Genomic DNA, 23,875 nt, shown 5'->3' on the forward strand with positions numbered 1-23,875 from the left:
TGAGCTGTAAGGGGTGGTTTATGGCAATTTTATTAGTACCTGAAGGGCACATGATTGCCTTGAGCCTTTCCAGGCTTGAGCTGATGTTGAGTCCAGAGACGGACAGAGGCTGCAAAGCCACACGGGGCCAGGAGCTTGGCACCTGACAAGGGTGCAGTTACGAGTGATTGTTGAGCCCAGAGTGGGCACAGTGCTACATTAGGGCCACAAGGCCAGACAGGGGCCTGCCACCCAAGAGGGGTGCAGCAAGACAGGGGCCAGGGAACCAGCGCCAGAGGGGCACCACGAGACAGAGGTGAGGGGCCCAGCAGACAGGTCCCAGGGACCCAGGGATCAGAAGGGACAAACTAAAGCTAGTGCCCCAAAGCCAGGTCCAACACAGTGGGCGCGGGCTAAAGGGTGTAGCTGAGAGGAAAGGGGCAGAGGCTGAGAAGGCCAAAGCTCAGCAAGTGAACAACAATACAATAACATCTGCAAGGCTTGGGGTGTGGTGCAGGGGAGGAAAAAGAGCCACACAGTTCGCCCATAAGGCTACAGGTGCTCTAGACAGAGCTAGTTAGGCTGAGAGGGACCTATCAGGCCTGAGGATTGGATTGAGACCCAGTGGGAAATTATTAGGAGTAAGACTCGCTCTAAGGCTGCTGACAGCCTCCCTAAATCAACCTTTAATATTAAGAACAAGGCGTGGTGGGCAAGCAATCTAGGGAGAGTGGCATTAGAGTCTGAGCTGGACAGGAGCTACTGGGCCACTAGGGGGCATTATGGCCACCCCTGTGGCCATAAGACTTGTCCCAATTACCAAAACACAAACAACCCCTCCCAAAAGAACAAAAGCTTAAACACAATATAAACATTTTCTTGACAACTACAGTTCATAGGTTGAACCCCTTTAGAGAGACTTCACCCCAGCCCAGACCAGTCTGGGACTTGGGGCTGCCCAGAGGGTTAGATCCATGGTCCACACTGGAACGGTCTTATGACTGGAGTTTACCACACATTGGGAAGCTGCTTGTGGTTGGTGGAGCAAGGGGCCCCTCCCTAACTGCTCCTGGAGAAGTGGTAGGACACCAATCTTTGCTTCAAACAGAGGTTGTGTGAGGGGGTGACTGTGGCTACAGCTGGCCCCAACTACACAGCTTGGGTGGAGCCAAGGGCCATCAAAAGAAACAAAGGGGGAAAGCCAAGCCTACCCTCTAGGCCTGGGCTGCAGCTAGTCTGTTACACAGCTTCACTGGGAGCAGAAGGTTACAAACCTGAACTCCAGTCCAAAGCTGGCAAAGCCCCAACCCTTGACAATTTAGCAGAATTAGAAACTCCTAGGTTTGAACCCTGTTAAAAAACTTCCATATGTAATTCCTGGCCAGCCAGCTTATGGACTCAATACCTTCTTCCCTGGTATTAATCTTTTAAAACCTCAGAAAAGGGGAAAGAAAAGGAAGAGAGAAGAGTTCTCCGTTCAGCAGCTCATAGCAGCTGCTCTCCCCTCCAAACCAGCCTAGCTGATCTAACCTCCCTTAGCCTGACATCATCTTAGCCTTGTCCAGTCAGAGGTGCCATGCTTCAATCTCTCTCAGGCAATCTGCTTGGAGAAGCTTCTGCTCCCCCGGCCAGTTGGGTCACAGGATTTTACATTTCTTACCCAGATACAAGGCCCCAGCTTTCCACATGCAGAACATGGGGCCAGAACTACAGGGGCCATCTTGCCTGTATGGCCAGATCGTATGTTTTCTCCTTAAAGCAACAGACCAAAGGAGAAAAGTGGGGGATAGGGGGAAGGGCGGGAGGGGAGAAGGTAAATACAGAAGCCCCCCTCCATACACACAAAACAATACACAGCAGCCAAAGGCGTACACTCTGCCATACACAGCACAAGTGTGTGTGGGTGTTACACATGCATGAGCCAAGGACCATCAGAGTATTGAAGCTGCATGCACTCAGAGCTCCAGGAATGGGCACAGTTATCTTGAATGCTGGCAAGCAAAAGAGCACTGTTGCTTGCTTACAGAATTGTGATCCATATACAAAGGCCTATGATCCATGTAATGCAGATAGAGTTCTCCCGAACAGAAGAAACAGAACAGGTATTTGTATTTCTTAACAAGTAATTAATAGTGTGTAGTATGAAGCAAGTCATGTTTCCAGTCCAGAACATTTGTAATGGGTAATAGCCTTTTAAAACAACAATTATTTTTCATCCCAAATAAATACTTTAGTTCTGATGAGTTCTGAAAACATGCATAGGACATGACTCTTGTGTTGATGGTAATGCACTGGTTTAACATACTTAAACAAGAGAAGTAGTAGTAAAACCTGGATATAATTTTCCTGCTGAGTTTAGCAAATCTTGTATAGTATACTTGATGCATGGCTGTATCGGAGATGGGCCTTGTGTGTGTATGTTCATATATATAATATGAATCTGTAATGCTATGAAGATAATCCCCCAAGCCTTTAAGATGCTAATCAAGATCTGATATGTCATGTTGATAAACTATAATGTTTCCCATTCACTATGAACAATAATGCTTTTACCTGTTTGTTTTACATTTAGAGAAGTAGCTTCTTTTATCTCAGTAGCAGAAAGAAAAGATAGTTTCCCTCTCTTGGGGGCTGATTTACCCCTGGTAGGACTGAGTCTATTGCCTATTTCCACCCTGATTGGCTCACGTTGGTATCCAGTGGAACTGATTGTGTGGTATGGAGACTAGAAAAACAGCAATCAGTAAGGTATTGAGAGAAAACCTGCTCTTTTTTTCTTATCAGCATACAGAAACCTCATTTGTCATCCTTTTGAGTGAGTCTCTAGATGGGTAGAGCAATTAATTTAGGGCATATACTGTAAAAAAAAATCCCTTTCCCCCTCCCAAAAACTCCAGGTTCTCTCATTTCTGAGAAGCTGGGTTCTGGCTTTCAGTGCCTGCTTAAACAGGAGGTACATAGTTCCTTGGTTGCACAGGTTGGCACTGATCATTGTGGCTAAAAACAATGTGCATTTGAGGCAGTTCTGATTGATAAGAGTCAAAACCTCATGCAAAAGAAGAACACCAAAGCCCTTGACACATGTAGTTTGAAAGGCAATTAACTCAAATCAGCTACTCTTATCCATTGAAAAAGTGTTAGGGTGAAAAGGGTGCAGGCAAAAGTGACGATTTTTGCCTGATCTGGCCGCAGAGATTAATTAATTGAGTCTGCTCTGAAGCAGCAGATCTCTAGCATATCGCAGGACAAAAAAGTATATGTATAAATGCCCTTCTTTAAAAAAAAAAAAAAAAAAAAGAAGCCATGATCCATGATGGTATGCAAATTTCCAAGATTAACTAGCAAGTGTGATGCTCTTCAACGCAGCCCGGTTTAGAGAAACTGTCACAAGACAAATGTTTTTTTAAGGGGCTGGTATTCTGTTTAAAGCCAAATCTGTGAACTAGTGTTTCTCAACTTTTTTAAGCTCCTGGCACCCCTCCATAGCTTCTATGTGAATTGTGTTGCACAACAATTCACTGAATAATTTATTTATTGTAGCACTTAACTCCTGAGGGGGATGGAAGGGAAGAAGTGAGTACTTAACTCCTCTCAGCAGCATTGGAGCTAGTCACAGACAAGCCTGTGCTTAGCTCCCTGTGGAGTGGGAGTGGGAAGGGGGAGGAGCAAACAGCAAGCTCATACAGGGATGAGCAGAAACAAATTTAAGTTTACCTCTTTGCACTGGAACCAGGCAGAGGCGAGCCTGCCTTTACCTCCTTGCACAGGGACAAGGTGAGGATGAGCGAGTACTTATACTCTTGCAGCCTGCTGCACCTTCAAAAGGAGCTTGTGGCTCACCTGTTGAGAACCACTGCCTTATGCTCTGTTAAACTGGGCACCCCAAAATCATTAGTTGATTTAAGAAGTTCCTTTCTCTTAAGCAGGTACGAGACCACATATGAAAAATGGCAACAAAATAGTAGCTAAAACTTCCCTACAGAGAACCCCAGTCAATTGCACACTAAATTATGGTAATGCTTCACCCATTGGTAAAATGTCAGTGGATGCAAGGCCAATGCTACTGGAAATGACAGCCATTTCCTAAGAGCACAAAACACTAATTGCAGGTGTAATTAAATAAATGTCTATTGAATTATGATTGAGTCAGCCATAATGGAGAATGGATACTGTATGAAAGTTGGCATATCTTTTCCCCAACCCCACTGCCCTTCTTTACTATCACGCTTGCTGAATGTACGCTAATCTTCCTCTTGTCTTGTGTTCTCACTTTTCTTGCAGTCGCTGTGAGCGCTTGTCTTGTAATGAAAATAAGGAGTGCCAGAGCCTGCCTTTGAGAATAACCTACTATCACCTCTCTTTTCCTACCAACATTCAAGTACCCACCGACATTTTCCGCATGGGCCCTTCCAATGCTGTCCCTGGGGATAAAATTCTGCTGTCCGTCATCAGCGGGAACGAGGAGGGTTTTTTCACCACAAAAAAAGTGAACAACCACAGTGGTATTGTGGTCATGCAGCAGCAAATCACAGAGCCCAGAGACCTTCTTCTGACCATTCAAATGCAACTTTCCCGTCATGGAACTGTCAACACATTTATTGCCAAACTTTTTATCTTTGTCTCTCCACAGCTTTGATTCCTAACATGCAGGCAGCAGCGGCTATTTTTTCCCCTTCAGACAGTAGCTTTTTTCCTCTTTCAATTTTAATAAAGTTGTAATGCCAGTTCATCTATTGCATGCTGCGCTTGCATTTTATTTATCATCATCACTATGGTTTTCCGCTTCTGTCCATTACTTAACATCTCAACTTGGGCAGGGTTTCTTGTGCATATTGTGTATCACTATATAAATTGTGAACCTGATGTCCTATGACCTTTTATTGCTCCTTTTACATACACAGAGTTAAGGACATTACATATTTTTCATACCACTTCTGAAAACACACAAACTGATGCATGTAGGCCCCATATTTCAAAAGTCAATAGTGATATGGAATAGGTCAATTTAGGGTGTTCAGTGTGAGGCAACCGTAGAGTGTTTGACTGATCAGAAGGCAAATACTTAGAAACTTTCTGAAAATCAAAGTCCTCTTAAGTAGGAACTCAGAAACCCAAAGGTCCTGAAGATCTCTAGTCACTGGTATAATTTAGCATGGCTCCATTAAAACCAATTAATTTCTGCTGATTTATACCATAACTTGGCCCTCAATTTTAAAAGGTACAGAAGAGAATCCCCCAACTGTAGTCTCTTCTAGAGTTATTTCATTCTCTTCCACTTGGAACTTGTGGTCAAATTAATGCTGGAAAATCAGTAAGGAATTAGCTCCATTTAGCTAATAGCAAATGATGAATTACTTGCTATTCAGGAATTATGTTCTGAAGTTTATCTATAGAAAAATAATGTTGGGTTCCATGTTAATTTTCTCTCTACAACTTCCAAATCAAAGCTGAAAACTTTATGAATATAAATAGAGATTTTTCTAATAACCCTAAAAGTTCACCTAGGTTTTAAGACAAAAAAAATAAACCTGGTTGCTTCTCATTCAGTGATGATGTTACAAGACTTCTATTATTGCATCAACTCTATTGTTGCAAGAGCCCAAAGAAAATCTAGTTTACTCTCTAATGCTTGAACATGGGGTGCTAACAGGACATTAACGATTGGCCTGGCGTTATGATCCATATACATTTTTAACAGGCATTTTTCCTGGCATGGTCATAGCCTTACATATATTTATCCTTGATTGTTTGTACCAGGAGTAAGCTGTTCTGCATGGTTATAGAATAGATGTGTATACATCATATGTATTACCATGTAAATAGAGACACCAGATTCAGCATCAACATAAGAATTTATGGTCTTTGAAACCAAGATCACAAGGCCTCAACTGCTTGAGTCCAAGGATTGATTCCTCCTAGCTGTACACTTCAGGTTCTTATCCTCAACATGAGCAAATGACTTCACTGGGATATAATCATAACAGCTAGCCAGTATGTTGCATGATTTCTTAGGCAAAGTTAATCCCAAATGGTTGACAGGACTTCAAGTCCTAGCAGTGGTGCCAATTTGTAATGACCTTGATAGCTCCTCCTTGTGAAGAAGCAGGAGTCTATCGGTGTGGGTACAATCAAAATGTTATAATACTGAAAACAGAAACCCATATCATGGTCTCAAGGAGTTTCTTATCCCATTGAGAAGGTAGGCCTGTGGATACCCAAAATGTAGGCTCATTATACAGGTCTCTGGGGCCACAATCAGTTTAGATAGCCAAAAACTAAATTAAGTTTTTCAGCATTACTATGCAGTTACTTGGCAGAAAAAGAATGGAGGGCCAGAACTGAAGTCTTAGAAGATGCTACAATATACTGCCATTTTATTGTGTGTCTTTAACAAGTAATGCAAGAATTCAGAGCCTGGACTGTGTCATATGTGATGCACACTGCAGATTACTTGGAACTTGTAATTCATATAATGATATGGCATTCTGGATGCTCCTGGTTCTTTCCAGATGAGAATGAAACCAAGGTTTCTGGACAGAGGATCTGACTATTAAATTAGGCTGTAAACAGAAATGGCAAAGAACTTGAGTGGAAAGAGGGAAGCATTATTTATAAAGTATTCTGAGAAATGAAGCTCTTTCTTTCTTCTTCTGCTTCCTCTTCCCCTTTTTAAGTGGAACAGGCATGAAGCAAATAGCAGACTGCATGAAGGCAGAGATTACTGTTTAGAAAGCAAACTGAAAGGGAGAAAAAGATTCTCAGAAGGAAATGTTTTGGCATACAGGAAGGAACCTGCTCCAAATGTAGCAACCATATGGATGGAGGGAAATGTGAGAGGAGGGCATATTAAATATTTAGGAAAATAGTCAGAAGAACACAGGATTAGGTAAAGAAATGATTAGAAATGTAAAGCACAGAACATAGAGGAGTGTGCAGTTTTGGAGGTGAGGAGAAAGAGTAGAAGGTAGGTACAGAAGCAAATGGGTTGTTCTTGAGAGATGGGGGCCTGAGGACAGGGGTTTTGTGGTTCAGAACAAAAGAAATAAAGTGATGTCAGATGCTGCATTCTGAAAATACCATAGCAATTAACAGGTATTGAAATACAGGAGGTCAGAGGAGGAAAAGTTAGGGAGGCCAAAGTGAAGGAACCAGATTTTTAGCCTTGGGACAGAAAAGAATGGTAAGAATCTGCATGAATGATGAGAAAGATGAAGGAAGACAGAATAACACTGGAATTGGAAGTCTGCCAAAAAAAAGTCATAAGGTGCAGAGACTGGAAAGAAATTTGATATAAAGCCTCTGATGTGAAATTGCTAATAATCATGAAGATTATGTTGCTTTTGTAAACATGTAACATAATTGCTGGCTGAATGTTTATCCCTGTTGTTTCAAGAGTAAAGCTAGAACTATGGGCTTTATGTAGGACTCCAGCTTTGACAAATTATGATTTCTTGCATTGGGATTTATTGTATAAAATACATCTAAATACATGGTGGGGAGAAGGGGGAATTTCAGGAAAATCAGTATTGATCTGACAGTACTCCTATTAATATCAAAGGGAAAGCTTCCACTGATGCTAATGAGATCAGTCCAGCCAATGTTTCATGCTTTTGAAATTCCAACACCAGGTGTCTCTGTGTGAATGCTGGATAATGTTGAATAGAACATTAAAATGTGCAACCCTGTGTTATAGGCATTGTGCTGGCATAAGTTTTGGAGGGTTGCATTTAAGTAAGGAAGCTGCCAAATGAGTTAGGTCATTCCTGTAAGCATCAGTAAAATGTCTAGACCAAGCATTTGTAGTCAGCACTGTATTGCTAATATTGTATGAAGAAAGATATTAGAAATATTTCATAAACCTAAAGAATGTTGCTGGAAGTAAAACCAGGCTGACATAGTTACCTTGATTCCAGCTGTGGAGGTTCGCATGGGAGAAGACTGCACATCTGTGTGTAGGCTCTTGCATGCATTACTGTGTACTAATTTATTTTCTTTATTATTGTCTTAAATTCCTGTATATTTGGTCATTTGGCATGGATTACTGCAGTCTGTGTTTTGTCTCAGTCCTTTTCTACTTACTTCATTCCTGAAATAGGTTGATTTAGATTGGGATCTGAGTGCATCTATACACGTGCTCCAACGTGTTCTGATTAGAATATGTTCTAATACAATCACAATGCTCCAGCGTGCTGCAGCATCTTGTGTATTCAGCTCCCTTTCTTCTACTCTGCAGAGAAGCTAAATCATGGAAAAGACAAGGCTGTAGGATGTGTCAAACTGGATCAGCTCACTGCTGCATCCAGTTTAGAAATACCACACAGCAAAATGGGTGGCATCAGATGTTCTAGCAGAAGGCACTTACACTCCCCTTCTACCCCATAACTCATCTTGGAAATTACTTAGTGTAGTATTTAGGGAGAAGGTGGGAACACTCCTATAGTGATGGTCTGAAATCCTAAGACATGAACCTTAAATTAAAAATAATGAGTCAGATCTTCAGTTGTAATTTAGGTTTGTTTTATTTAATTCACATGGGTTATATCCAGCTACATGTGTTGAGTTCAATATCTTCAGTAATGATTTATGTTTTTCTTTCATGCACACTTTATTATACACACAATTATTATGTATAGATTTGTTTGCTTGAGCAATTATAAAAATGTTACTGGTTTTTTAAGAGCTACAATATCCATTTTGAGTTTCATGTTGAAAAAATATGATTTCCAGGTATGAGCTTTGCCATCATATTTGAAAGCAATAGGAATAGATTTTTTTCCCCCTAGAGATAATCAACAGACTAAAGCTTCAGTTTTTACTTCTACTCTTCTATGTGATGTTTTCTCTCAGCCTTGCTTACTCTGACTAAGAAATATGAGACTGTAACCAACTTCTTTTTCTGCTTGAAAACGTGGAGAAATGGTCGGGTCAAAGTTGATCTCACTTGCAAGACTTAGTGACATTTCAAGTTCCAACAGCCCTTTCATCTTCAGGGAACACAGACCAGGCATTGTATGACATTCCTGAAATCTAAGCAACTCTTAATTCAATCTAGTTATACAAGAGTGAGAAGTTGTACTTTAATATCAAAGAGACTTGCAATGAGGGAGAAGCAGCAAGTTGAGACAGAATATGAGATGACTCTAAATCCCCAAAATTAAAATAAAACCTTTGAGATTTGAAACGATTTGGTTAACTTTGTTCCCCGGTTTACACTCTACTTTGTTTCCTCAGATTAGAGAAAGATACAGAAAAGACTTGACAGAGGGCTTTTTTGGCTCTTGCTGTACAAAAGATCATATGGAGTAACAGGCCTCATGATGTTTCCTGCCAGATTTCTAGACCAGATAAATGTGTCTATGTTTTGGATGAGTGTCCAATACTAAATTGAACATTGAATGCTGGATTTGAATCTTATGTAAATCAGCATGGTTCCACTGAAGTCAGTGAAGCCAGGCTGATTTCACCAGCTTGTGTTTGGAAAACTACTTTTCATGGGTATCTTGTACATCATCAGTTTTCTCTCATTGCTAAATATATGTCCTGAGGTTTAGAGATGTATAGTTGAGGATTTTTTGACTGCAGCTCTCAGCCAAACTAAATGATTCTATAGTACTCTCATTCTAATAATTATTGGTTGGTTAAAAATTTGAGGTAAAGAGTGAATACTTGGATTCACTGTAGCTTTTAATTCCCTATCTTACAAAACAAAGTAATTCACTTTCAAGGTAAATATTTCTGTCTCTCATTTCTCTTAGATACAGACTTGAAAAGACTGATACTATTCGCTGCATCAAGTCTTGCCGACCAAATGATGTCAACTGTGTTCTGGATCCAGTCCACACAATTTCTCACACTGTCATTTCGCTACCTACATTCAGAGAATTTACAAGACCTGAAGGTTAGTGGTTAGTTCTTCCTTCTATTTAATAGTCTACAATGTTTTAAAAAATGAATTGGAAATGGAAATCACTGCTTAAAGCCAGATTCAGTAAAATACTTGCATAATCCCAAATTAAAGCATTGCATTTATTTAATTAAAACCCTCTGTACTCAGAAGTTTATAACTTTGTGGGGTGAGAGTCAATTGTAGCTCTAATTCACCCAGGTCTTCAGCCTAGAAAAGGAATTAGTCTAGAATTCTCATTTACATTCAGATCTCTCTATATTGTTCAAATAGTGTAAAATGGGAAGGGGGTTAATATGAATTAGACCTTTGGGGATTTTTGTTTCATTTTGGTCTGAGGGTTTGTTTGTTTGTTTTGGGGGGAGGGGTTCTTTGTATGTTTATTTTGATTTTTAAAAAGGTTTGAAAGGTTTTTTTCAGATGAAAGAGAGAAGTCACCACTTTTCACAGGTAAAAGTTATCAAAATCAACAGTCAGCTCCTATTGAATTTGACTGGGCCAACATTTCATTCTAACTGTTTTAAAGATGAAATTTAATAGGCACTTTTTCAGTCAGTTTTGACCAATTGGAAAAATGGTTACATACCTTTCATATTTAAATACTAAATTAACTAATAGAGACTGTAAAGGGTTGATAGGAATGACAGAAATTTTCATTTCAGATTTTCAAAAGCACCTAAGTGCATGAGGAGTACAAAAAATCATTGAAAGTCAATAGGATTTATGCTCCCAAATCAGATGGCTTGCTTTGAAAATCCTGCCCTTTGTCTCCAAGTTACTGACTCAAATTCCATGTCAGGCAGTAGTGGTTAGATCTTGCTGTTTGGTTAACAACATGAAATGAATTGTTGGTCTTTGTATAGTTAAAATATTCTACATCATAAAAATCAGCACCGCATGGATCCACCCTTGCATTTTGTCATAGACAAGACGTCGAGAATCTTTCTTCCCTCTCGGGAGAGGCCCTGTCCACTGTTGTCATCTTTTGGTAGGGCAACATAAAGAGGCTTTACTGCTTAAGTTGTGCACCTGTGGACTGCTAGTCCTGCACATTTTGGCTTCTTGTACATGCCAGGAGTTTAATTTGGTTTAGTTCTCCCTAAATTGAAACAGTGGGCTTTTAAAAGCACCACTTCAATTTAGGGAGAATTATACTGAACTGAACCCCCATGGCATGTATACAAGGGTGGGAGCTCGATCCTTACCTGCCTCTTCAGCAGTGGGGGAAAAGGGACAAGCTGTCCCTGAACCGCGTGGGGGGCCCTACGATGGCATACTCCCATTGGCACCCGGCCCGGGTGGTCCCGGGGGCCCCACAGCCATGGAAGGAAGCATTGACTCCCCTGCAGTTCCGGAGCAAAGTAGGCCCCCGCACAGCTTAAGCAGGCAAGCAGGCTCTGGGGAGGAAAAAAAAAAAGATCAGGCGTGCTGTTTTTTAAAATGTTTTTTCTTCAGTGGAACCTGCCTGCACAGGCTGCCACCGAGTCCCACAGCCCCTGAGCTGCGCAGGGCCTGCCAAGCCCAAGGCACATTGCCTTCCAGCACCCCATGCACTGTTGCATTTTGTTAGGTAGCAAACTAAAACCTGTTTGGAGGCGTTTTATCTTGCTACTTACCAAAGTCATTTAAAGTGGAATATGCCACCAAACATGCAAACAGCAATGCCATTGAAGTGGTGCAAAAGGGCATTTAAGACACTTTAAAGGCCACTTTTGTAGCATGTATAAAGGCCCTACATGAACATTACTTTCACTTTTGATACTCGGATCTTGTACTTGAGGCCAAATATTATTCTTTGACCTTTGTACACAGCTTCTGCTGACTTCACTCAAAACTGCCTGAACACTGATGAATTAAATTTTGCTCATGTGCAGGGTGAGCATTAAATAATGCTTTCAGATCTGGATGTAAAACCTTGGCTCTTATCTGCATAAGGCACATGAAGATTTCTCCTTTACCTCCTATCTGATGTGATTCTTTTCCAAAGGGCTATTTGTCTCAGTAGAAGACTTGTACTTAGTTGCTAGTTTCCTGTTAGGTTTCCATAACATATTTAATCGCTGTTGGAGATCCTCGTGGTGTCATGGCAAGTTTTATCATCTGTTTTCAAAACCCCTGTCGACTGATGTAAAAGAAGGCCCAGAGTCTTTTGGGATTCCTCACAGTCATTCTCCAAGAGATTTTAGAATAGATTCATCTGTAATAAATTTACTCAACCCTTAGTTGAAGGAAAAGCTCATGGTTCCCTTCAGTCACTATGCTCCAGTGGTGATAGATACTTTAAGTGGTCTGGTCAGGCTTCAAAAGACTTCATGCCGTTGACTGCAGGGCTTGTAAAAATGGTGCCTTAGGATAGGAAAAGAAGAAGAAACAGCAGAATCTGGATGAACTCCATAAGCCCTCACCAAAAAATGTTGCTGTATCCATTCAAAAAGGAAGAACAAAATAAACATTTTAACTAATTTTCAAATAAAACAATCTTTTGTTCTACACAATTAAAATTGAGAACTTATAGATACTTGCCTTGATCATACTATAGTGATGTCAAAGTTGCTGTCATTGCCCTGTAATAAAATTTGTGCTGCTTTTCTCAGAGATTATTTTTCTCCGTGCCATTACACCTGCATATCCAGCCAACCAGGCAGATATCATATTTGACATAACAGAAGGAAATCTGAGGGACTCTTTTGACATCATCAAACGCTATATGGATGGCATGACAGTGGGTGAGTAAAGTATTTTTTGTCCACCGTATGAATTGGAACATGTTGCTTTTCTGTCATCTGTATAAGAAGATCAAGATCCAAAGCAGTATGGGAATGTATTTCAGGATGAAGTTGAATAGCTGCACTTGAGGTACATTCCTCCTCCAGTGGGAGGATTTTTATTATAAAGATGATGTTTAATATATTTAGTCTGATCTGATGCTGACTTGGAGAGCAGACAGGTCTTAACCTAAATGTAGAAAGCCCTTTAAAATATCTTGAGAAATTGGCCAAATTATTCATGTAAATTGTCTCATCTTTAAGAATATGTTTTCCTCATTGTAGTATGAATGATTAAAAACACAAAACCCAGGTTCTATCAGCATGCTAGGTTTTAATGGTAAAATTTTCCCAGCGCTTAATATTTTTTCCTTGCAATAATTTTTGATAAATTGTAATTTGTGTTCCAAGATAATTCACCAGTGCTGTAACTTTGAACACAGATTGACCATTTATGAAGGTTATGATTATTTTTAGTTTCATAAATGCAAAATAGGTAGGCAGAGATTAAATGTTGGTCTGACTAGTAATATGCAGCTTTCTGTCTAGGTTCTATTACCTCAACTGGTTTAAGTGAATGCCTGCATGTATGCAGTGTTGCTTTTGGGTTGGTATAAGAAGGATACACAGAATCATTTAATTTAAAGGAATTAATACATTGAACATGCAGGAACTCATAGGATCCATTCATGCCTTGAAGCATGAGATTTGATTAGCTCTATTTTACAATTTATTTATTTATGAAAACATATTGTTCTTTTAGTGTTTGTGGGCCAGATTCTGCTTGTAGACTGTAAGTAAAATCCTTTCTAGAACTCTGTGCATATTGAAATCCTGAAATGGGTCTTTTGAGTCAAATTAAGAACCACACTTAGCATGGTCTGTAGGTGGCACTGTTGCACTACAGAAACCTGAAGAGGCTCTCTTAATCTTAGATCACTGCAGAAAAACAAGCAGTTAAGATTGCATCTCAGGGCCTTGTTACACAGTAATTTTGGGCAGCTCTTGGAGCTCTTAACCCTTGGACTGTCTGCACATTTACACCTTAAAATGGTTTTAAGCACTTGTTACATGGCTCAAAGTTACACCACTCCAGGGCAGGATTACCTCTCATCTGCACAGCCCAGCTCCTGTTTCATTAAGGTCTGGCCACTCTCCACAGATGTACGTCCAAGTTGAAGTCCTCCAATATCCCAGGATCTCTCTCGCATTTCCACCCATAGAACAGGATAGCAACCTGTCCTGACTCATCAGCTCTGTAGTGGGAACTTACAGCTACAGCTCCTACTTTTTTCTGTACTTACCAGGCCTCTAATGGAAAGTGCCAGCTGTTCAAGTGCGGGAGAGTCAGAGAAGGTTTCTAGACTAAAGGTGTGACTGTTCCAAACTCCAAGTTAGCACTAACACCAATCAACATTAGTGCGGCTCACACTGTAAGGTATAACAAGGCCCTTAGTCCTTATCAAAAAGAAAGAGACAACCAAATGCAGATTGCCTGTTAAGATTACAGCTTCCAGGAATTGTTTTGATTATTTAAAAATTTTAATTAAAAAAAAAAAAAGAATATAAACAGACCACTCTGGAGCTATAGGTGGAGGTGGCTGTGGAAGGAGTAGGCACACAAGATATTGAGATTAGCATTATTAGCAGAGTAATCTGGACTGGAAAATGATACAATAAATTACTAAGTCAGTAATGTCAGGGAAATCAGGAAGGCAATGACATGAAACCTGAATAAGATGCCATGGAGAAGAAGAAGCCAATGGAGGGATTGAGAGGGTGAGAGTTGGAGGAGGAGAGGGTAATACATGGTCTGTCAACAGGCCAGGAAGGTGATTGTATTTTACCTAAATGGAATGACAGTTAATATGGGTATAAGAGAGTTAGGCAATAGGGGTGTGCGAAGCAGACCCTATTTGATTCAGATTCGGATTTGGCCCGAATCAGAGACAGTGATTTGATTTGCTGATTTGGATCACTGTACCTGATTCAATTTGGCCAAATCCAAATCTGAAGATTCGATGCTGATTCAGAGAATCAGTGATTTGGACATAGACATGGCTTTAAAAGTTTTTTCTACGTACCTTGAGGTACCAGCATGGCTTGTGAATGCTGCAGTGCTGGGGTTGATGAAGCATTCCACAGGAGTGCTGGCTAGCCCTCCACGTGCTTGGTGGCGAACCCAGAAGTGGGCTGGAAGTACTTCCGGCCCATTTCCGGGTCCACTGGGGAGCATGCCGGGTGGCCCCCCAGGTTGTCCCCCCAGACCCAGAAGGCACCAGTCACTGAGCTGGGGGTGTCCTGCGCACTCCCCAGTGGACCCAGAAGTGCTTCTGGTTCACTTCCGGGTCTGCTGCCAAGCATGCTGGGGAGCCCCCCATGCTCCTGTGGAACACCCCATGTGCCACAGCATGGCAGCATTCACAAGCTGCCTGCTACCTATAGGTATGTAGAAAACACATTTAAAGCTGTGTCTACGTCCGAATCACCGAATCTTTTTGAATCTCTCCGAATCTATTTGGAGGGTTTCAGTTTGATTCAGAAAGATTAAAGGTCCTCTAATTTGACTTGGATTTGGAGATTCGGCCACCAAATTGGGCCAAATCTCCGCTGAATCAAATCGGGGACCAAAGTTTCACATGGCCCTATTAGGCAGCTACAATATTCAGGGTGTATATTGGGGTGGGCAAAATGTGGCCCACTGGGCCATTCTATCTGGCCCATGAGGCTCCTAAAAAATGTAGAAAATTAGTATTTATCTTCCCCTAGCTGTCTGTCATGCGGCCCTTGATGGCTTGCCAAAACTCGGTAAGCAGCCCTCCACCCGAAATAATTGACTGCCCCTGATGTAGATGATGTGGGCTTGCCTGAGAACTTATCTAGCATAAATAGAACAGAAAGACTATTCAAAATGTTGTGTAGAGGAAGTGGTGAAATACAGATTGCTTTTTGGCTTGAGTTTAGATCCCAAAGTCACAGAAAAGTCTGGGGAAGAATGATAATGAGTTTGAATTCAGCAGTAACAGAATAGTAGGGAATGAAGAGGGATCTGGAGAACGAGTTGGTTGTTCACCCATTGTGAATTTGAGTTGATGGTGAGACTTCCAGGAGGAGACCTGAGTGAAGCTGATGATAGTGTAGGATTGGATGAAGGAAGACCAGTCAAGTAGTAGGCTTTGTGATGTCAGCGTAGAGGTGTACAACCAGGTGATGATGGCTGGGGGGAGGATGTAGAGACAGACCAAAAAAGAAGAGACTAGAAAAGAAAGCACTGTGTGGTGGACCTGCCAAAGGAAAATGTAAAGAGAACAGCAGGATGCATTAAGATGGACAATGAAGGAATAGCCAGAAAGGTAGTGGGAGCTGGGGAAGGGACAGCAGAGAAGCCAAAGAGGTGAGTTTGGAGTGTAGGCTCTGAAAACTGGCTGGGAGGAAGGAATCTATACATGTGAAGAGCTGGTTCAAGTAGGGTGGAAAGGAAAGAAGCCAGAGTGATGGGGCAGATTCCTAGATATGTATCAACTTTCATACTAGTAGCAGAAAGAGAGTATCATACAGGTAGTTGCTTCCAATACTATTACTCCTATTCACGTCTGAAGAGTAAACCAAGGACTATACTTTTCCTGTTTCAGAAAGTATTGTAGAGTCCCTGCTGCCAGACATGGTTACCACTTCAGCCTTGTACAGAATCTACAAGATATTTCTAATGACTCTACCTTATTTCTGAAGCTGGGGAAGAAGGAAACAGAAGCTTACGCCCAGCTTGTTATTTTAGAAACCTTTTATAGATTTTTTGCTGCATACCTCTTTAGCTAGCTGTCAGTGAAAAAAGAAGAATGCATTTTCAACCTGGAAAAAATGTTCTATTAATGCTGAAGGAATTATCTGATACTACAAAGGTTTTTTCCTTGGTTCCGCATTCATTTTCTTAGGTAAATTTCAGGTTTTTTAAAAAGTTCTCAATGCAGTTTAGTATTATTGTTTGACTTGTATCTTTATGACCAGATTTGATTCAGGACTAAGTTTATTCTTGAATTTCAAATACAAATGTTACTTCTCTGAGCAATAGTTGTCTTGAAATAAATACATATATAGAATTTGAACTGGGTAGATTAAAAGGTTATTTTTAGAGGATATCTTGTTGGTATTTGAACATACAAATTTCAATTAGCATTTTTATAGTGGGATACTAACTAGCTGTGATTGTACAAATGTGTGGTTTGCCTAGGACACCAACTATAAGCCTATAGGTTAATATAATGCATTACTATATAATATTTTTAAGTTGTGCAACCATATACCACTAGAAAAACATTTAAAGGATTTGATCTTTGGTCTGACATGCAGAGCCAGAAGTATCATTTTCAATGCAATTACATGCCTTATTGTGTGTTAATGCTTGATTAGTCCAGCAGATAGAATACCATGATATTTGTAAGATGAGTGCCTCTTTTGCACAAACAAAAGGTATAATTCTCCTCTCACATCAGTTCTGTTGCAATTGTAGTTCCATTAACCTGAGCAGTATCATTCCTTATATATAGCAATATCCATACCTTGTCTTTATACTGTATTTCAGGGTGTGAATCTTCAACTGTTCCTTAGTGACCTTGCACTGGCTTTTTGGCTGTTACTAAACTCTGTCCATCCTGGTGTCATGAATGATAATACAGTATCATTATTAACTGAATTTCAGAGGGAAAAAGCAGACAGAGTTTTTAAAAACGGTCAAAACCTCAGTGGAACAAGTGGCGTAAAATTGTGTTGGTTATTCAGGTTGTAGACGTATTGGTCTAGAGGAAAAGATGATCAGGACTCGTAAGTAGAGATCATAACTTTTATTAGACCAATAAGATTTTTACAAAAAAAAATTCTTTAATTGCAAGCTTTCGGACACAAACACACTTCATTGGGCATTGGAGAAAAGATTGTAAAAGTTCTCCTGGGCAGAAATGAAAGCTCATATTTCGTAGGATTTCACAGAGGAGTCAATAGATGGAAAACTCTGGGCAGTCTGTTCATAGCTGATAAAATTGTGTATGCATGTGATATACTGTACTGGGTTTTGGGACTATCCTTCTTTAACATGCTTCTGGTTCTGTGGGTCATGTATAATCTGTATATCTCAGGCTTGTGGTAGTAACTTTTTATAATCTGTCACCCCATCCTGTGTGTACGATACAGCTAAATTCTCTGTGGGTTGGGTCACAGGCCTATAATGGAGGAGGCCTGGGATGCGGTGTGAATTTTGAAACAAGATCTATTCTGAGACCCCAAACAAGTTACTTTATCTTTTTCTGTGCTTCTGTTTCTCACCTGTCTTTTGTCTCTTGTCTTTCTGCCTTTGGGCCAGGGACTACCTCTTACTATGTGTCTGTGTCCAGTGCCTAACACAATGGGGTCCCATATTAATATAGGGTACTTGGCACTACTGCACTAATGCAAATAGTAATAACCTTCCTCAAGTTCCTTTCCTTCGATAAAAGTGGGCATCTATACATGTGCTCTGGGGTGGAGGTGGGGGGGTACTTTAATTAGAGGGGTTTTCAGAGCCGCTCTAATTAAAGCGCCTCTAGCATCACATGTAATTAGCATGCGTCAAAGCAGAGCTCTGTCATGTGTAGAGGTGCCCACTGAGCCCACGTATAAGCATGTTCATGAAAGAAAGTTTGGCCAGTAGCAGCAGGGGATGATTTGGTATACATTGACCCTTTTCCTTGTGAAAAGTTCATCAAACAAAAAGTTCGTAATAAGCATTTTCCATCGTGACTACAGCGTTACCAGCCTGATGTGATAATGATGCAATGCAGTACAAAACTTCAATAGTCCAGCCACGCATAACAAGCATACAAAACTATGGAGAATGCAGTATAAATGAAAGACCCTGTCTTTTTCAGCTTCTCTGTTCTTCTGTTTTTGCTTATTTCCATCCAGGCTCACTCCTTTCACAGAAACAATCCCCTAGGCAGAGTCTTTTTTTTTTTTTATATATATATATATTTCATGCCTTGTCTGTAGCTACATAATCAAGAATAGGTTGCCTAGAAGCCATTTTGTAAAGTGGATCTTAGCTATATTGTCTGAACCTGCCCTCTCAGAGGACTGATGACTGCACTAATCAGGAGTTAAAACATTTCAACACCTGCCCCTCCTTCTGTCTCCCCCCTCCCAAAAAAGTGTCAAGCTGGAGGGCTTTTCTGGAAACAAGCAAGACAGTCTGGTAGGAACTGAATTTCCATTTCATACCTTAGATGCTGTAGGGGTTTCCCCAGCAAACATTATTTTCCTGCTCACATTAAATATTCTACCTAGTGCCACATTTTACTCTTCTGTGTTGAACAGTGGTTAGTTAATAAAACCCTCTTTGTTTATCAGTGTACTTCCAGATCCCTCCCTGAGAAGATGTGACACAACAAAAACATGAATGCATATGATCCTTTGCTAAAGAATTTGTAAATCAAACACAGAGACTGATCAAACTGTAACATAGTCTGGTGAAAGAGTATGAAACATAACATGAATTCAAAAGCTTGCTTATTTGAGGGAAACTGAATGGCTTAGAAGGCTGATAATGGGTAAAGAAGTTTTCACCACTGCAGATCACTGGTTTGAATTATGTCCTATACACAAACAGCATGGTATTTCTATTAATTTTTAAGCAATGTGCTAATGCCTGGCAGTTTAGATTATGTAAATGAACAGATGTGGTCCAGTCTGGACCTTTATGCATTAAAAAGTACCCTGACTGCATGTTGATTCTCTTCTCATTTATGCCAGTACACATCAATAGTTGCCCCACTGAAAGTAATGGAATCGCACAGAAATAAGTGATGTCAGGAAATGTACCTTTGCCACTGAGTCATGGTGTGGCTTCAGCACTGTGAGGCACTTAGCTCCTGTTTGTAAAGCATTCAGGGTGCATTTCATCTGAGGGCCTTGAAGTGCAAAGAATGTTTATTAATTAATCATCATCTGCTACGACTGAATTTTTATGTCTGCTGCTGTGACCTGTTCCTGCAAGAGCTTCTACAGCTCATAAAAACTATATTGAGAAGATAATAGGCTCTAGACAAATCATACATTTTTCCCAACATGATGCCCAGATGCCATGCCTCACTTCAATAAAAAAACCATTATATTTAGAAGGGTTAAATGTGGTGTATTGACCCTTTACTTCAATCTTATTTGGAGAATTTGGTCAGGGATTAGCACGCATTATGATTTAGAAAGCTTCGTTCTTCAGAAATTCTGCTAACAATACCAACAGAGTTATTGTCCCTTAGGTGATGATTGACTGGCTGTGTAAGGGCTTTCACATCAAATCCTCAAGATTAGATGCCTTCTCTTCCTTGGTAAATGAAATTACACAGTCATGTCATGCTGTGTGCCCTAATGTGGCTTGTAGCCAAGAAATGCTTCGGGTTACAATAATTAATTGCCTTGGTGACATGGATAGCCCACATCTGTATTGGAGGTTAGCTGAAACTGAATAACATGGTGCAGAGATAGGGAGAGCTAAATTTCACTCAGAAAACTGGAAATTGCACACAGATACTTAGGTACTGTAGTAAGGGACATCAATAATATATATGACATTTCAAATTAAACAAGAGGAGTGTTGTTTTTCATTGTGTTCCATGGAGTTAGGTGTACTTACTTAAACATACAATCTTGAAACTTTCCACAGCTTTTTGTAGCAGCTCAAGAACTAAGGGTAGGTACAGATGTTACACTAATGCACTTTAAGCATGCAGAAAGTGCTTTCCAGCTATAACAGAACAGACATTCATAGTAGATAAAGTGCTTTAAAAATTGCAGATCCCACTCTAAGTTAACTCTGGATGGTGTGTACTAAGCTAAAGCACTTTCTGTTATGGTGCTTTATCAAACATTTGCACCTGATCCTGCTGAGGGTTAACTTAGACTGTGATTGCCACCATCCTAGGTGGCATTGTGCAGGGCTGCTCTAGCCTTGGGCAGAATTTGTTTGCTCTGTTTGTGAACCAGACTGGCTCTGTCCCCTCGGTTGTCATTGACCCAAGTCAGTAACAGTCTATGGTCCTAGTTCTATGCGCAGCCTGCCTGGGGGATTGGGGGGAAGGCGGGGTTTCTGTTTCTGCAGCCTTCCAAGCCCTGAAGTGTGACACACCCAGCCAGCAGGGTGCTACAAGGGAAGGAATTCAGGGTCTCTTTCCTGGCAGCTACTGCCAGAGTTGCTCCTCTCCCCAGTCCTGATCCCCTGCCAGCTGGTAACTTTCAGCAGCAGCTGACAGGAGAGAGGGGGTGAAAGGATGCCCTGTTGTGAGGGCCTCCGCACAGCTTGCTGGCACAATAGTCGGGTGGGCAGGTCCACATGACACAGGGGCTCCTCCTGCCAGCCACAGTTCCCAGCATGGTGAAAAGCCAGAGCAGCCCTGCACTGCATGTTTCTGGCTACAGCAGCCAGTTTGCTTGGGAAGTGGGGAATAGAGCCCCCTTCCCGCCTCCAGATTTTCACTGTAGCCAGGGGAGGAAAGGAGCCCCCCTGCTGCAAGGTCCCCCCCCCCCCACAACAGCTTACTTGCTTAGCAGTCAGTGGGGCTCACCCAGGTCCACACAGCATGAAGGCTTCCTTTCCCCCCACCCAGCCCCAGTTTCTGGTGCATCAAAATGCAAGGCTGGGCAGCTCTGCTGCAGCTGCTGACTGCTGATGCCAAGAGGCTGGGCCAGGGTGAAAGGGAGCATCCTACACTGCAAAGGTCCCCCAACTGCTTGCTAGCTTGGGTCTTGGGGGGTGGGGGCTGGGCCTGCACACTGAGGGTCTCCTTCCACCCTGGCCTCAGTTCTCTGCATGGGAAAATGCTGGGTGAGCCCCTCCTGCAGCTGCTGGCTTCTGCTTTCAAGAGGCCCCCTGTTTCAGGCACTGAGCCTGGCCCCCCAAAGACCCGAACTAACAAGCTGGGGGTGAGGGGCTCTGTTTCTCCCACCCTAGCCTCTTGACAGCAATAGCCAGCAACTGCAGGAAGTGCAGCCTGTCCCAACACTTTACTGCACTGGGACCTGGGGCCACAAGGGGAGCACCCCCACTGCAAGGATATGGCCTGGCCTGGCCCTCCACAAAAACCTGGGAGGTGTGTGGGAGCATCCCCCACCTGCTGGCCTTAGCCAGTATAGGCAGGCACCAAGCCACCTGCACCGAACAGCACATGTCTGTTGGGTTGGAACATGCCATAACTTATAGCAATTTAAGTAAAGTGCCATAGTTAGAGTGCTTTCCGCCAGGGGCTTTTTGAACATCTGTACTTAGCAGAATTACAAAAAACCCACAAAAACAAAACAGAAGAATTAATCAAAAAATTAGAACCAAGGGTTTAAAATATAAATGCTGTGAAATATTTGTGTGTTCAGGAAGGTATGTAATTCTCATTAAAGAATGAGAGATCTTGATGTTATCAGATGTGAAAACCTTTCCACGGTATTAGCCCTGAGGCAAACCAAAGTTCTAAATGCTGTTTGCGTTTGCCAAAAACAAGATCAGGGTGCATCTTTCTGAAATTACTAGGTAACCTGTGTAAAGCTTGCAACATAAGTAAACTAGCCAAACCTCACTAGAATCAACAGGTTGTTTTGCATTATTTTATAATACCTAGGTTACATGTGATCTAATGTGACAGATACATCTTGGGAAATATTTAGCATTAGCTTCTAGCCAAAATGGTATAAATTCCACACCACCTATTTCTGTTGAAAAATCACAATTTTTTGTTGCAATTAGAGCTTTTCAAAGGCTCCCAAGTGCTAGTAAGATTAACTTTTCAGGAACAACGGAAGTGTGGCATATATAAAAATTACATCCCAAATTCTTGACTCATTGAATTCAGCCATCTAGCAAGATTATTTTTGAAAATCAAGAATTTGCCTAAGCATGACATCTTGATTGTTGTTTTTTTCTGAATCAATAAAGTAAATTCTTTCTGACTAGAAATTGTTAATACTATACTTTATAATATATCTTCACAACATTAGGAACTGTTCTACTGCAACCTTTGGAAGAGTTTAGATAAAAGTATTTGATCAGACTTGAAGATTGCATTTATAAATCATTAATAAAGGGTTAATAATAGATTAATAGATGTAAGCATGAGTTGTACATGGTGATAAGCATAGAAGTCACAGTTATATGCCACTTGTTTTTTTTTGGTCAATAGCATTTTATACCAATTAATTAGACATTTATTATACCTTTATTAACTATTTAGAAATAGAACTTTCATTTAAAGTGTTACCATGTATTTCTCTCAGAGACTACACGGTTACTAAATGTAGACTAGTGATTCTTAACCAGGGTGCCTTCAGATCATTTCAAGGATGTCTTGGGGTGCCAGACAACGGTAACACTGTTAGGCTTACAAACATAATTTGCCAGATGAACCCAGAGATTTCAAATAGAAATCCATAGTTATGGTCTTTCTGAGTTATTTGCAATAAAAAAATGCTACTATTCTTGATTCTGTGGTTAAAAAAAAAGTGAAAACTAAGAGTTGGCATTTTCCAAGGGGTATCTCAAGTCTATCCAAGGGTGCTTTGAACCTGAAAAGGTTGGAAACATTGGTCTAGACCTTCAGAAACAAGGAAATTAACCGTAATGGTGGCAATCTATGAAAAAGGTGATCACACCAGAAAGTATGAACCAGAGCAGTAGGCAAGGGTGAAGGATTGCATTTTAATATGGTCATTCTCCTACCTCAAAACCTATAGAGATGCACATTGCTAATTAGGGCTGTCCTGGGTGGGGGAGGGATGAATTGGGGCAACCGCCCCAGACCCCACACTTTGCGGGCCCCACACTTCACAGTGTGGCACGGAGCTGGGCAGAGTGGTGGCTCCATGTCCAGCCTCTTTCTACCCTCCACTGCTGCTAATGCTGCCAATGGCAGCAGCAGCTTCCTGAGGTCCAGGGCCCATGGGATCAGAGAGGGGTGGGGCTCCACATGGGCTGATTTGCCCCAGGCCCCACACCCTGCTTAGGTCACCTCTGTTGCTAGTTATGGGTGAAAACTTCTCATTGCTTACTTATATTGAAAGTGAGCTGTAGAGTAAGAGAGAAGCCACGTTAAGTTCACAGACATACAATGCATTTTTTGGCTAATTTTTTTCTGTGCTGGGAAGGAACTATTTCACAAAAGGTAATTATAACAATTTCACAGGATGAGAATCTGAGCTGTTACAATGTAGTTGTATTGCTATG

General features: G+C 41.2%; 1 protein-coding gene across 2 annotated transcripts in view; it reads left to right on the top strand.

The window, feature by feature from the left end:
• The window catches only part of FBLN1 (fibulin 1), a 128,391-nt gene that overhangs the window by 76,866 nt on the left and 27,650 nt on the right, over positions 1-23,875 (top strand). The window contains exons 15-16 of one of the 2 annotated variants that reach the window (XM_090043802.1): positions 9,735-9,877; positions 12,478-12,609. In XM_090043802.1, coding sequence (XP_089899928.1) covers positions 9,735-9,877; positions 12,478-12,609 — 275 coding nt within the window. Of the gene's footprint in view, positions 1-4,260; positions 9,143-9,734; positions 9,878-12,477; positions 12,610-23,875 lie in introns of those variants that run through there. The other variant, XM_090043803.1, reaches the window with a different exon arrangement.

Source organism: Crocodylus siamensis, chromosome 4, assembly GCF_052110815.1.
Source record: "Crocodylus siamensis isolate JL-2025a chromosome 4, ASM5211081v1, whole genome shotgun sequence".
In the NCBI taxonomy this organism is placed as follows: Eukaryota; Metazoa; Chordata; order Crocodylia; family Crocodylidae; genus Crocodylus; species Crocodylus siamensis.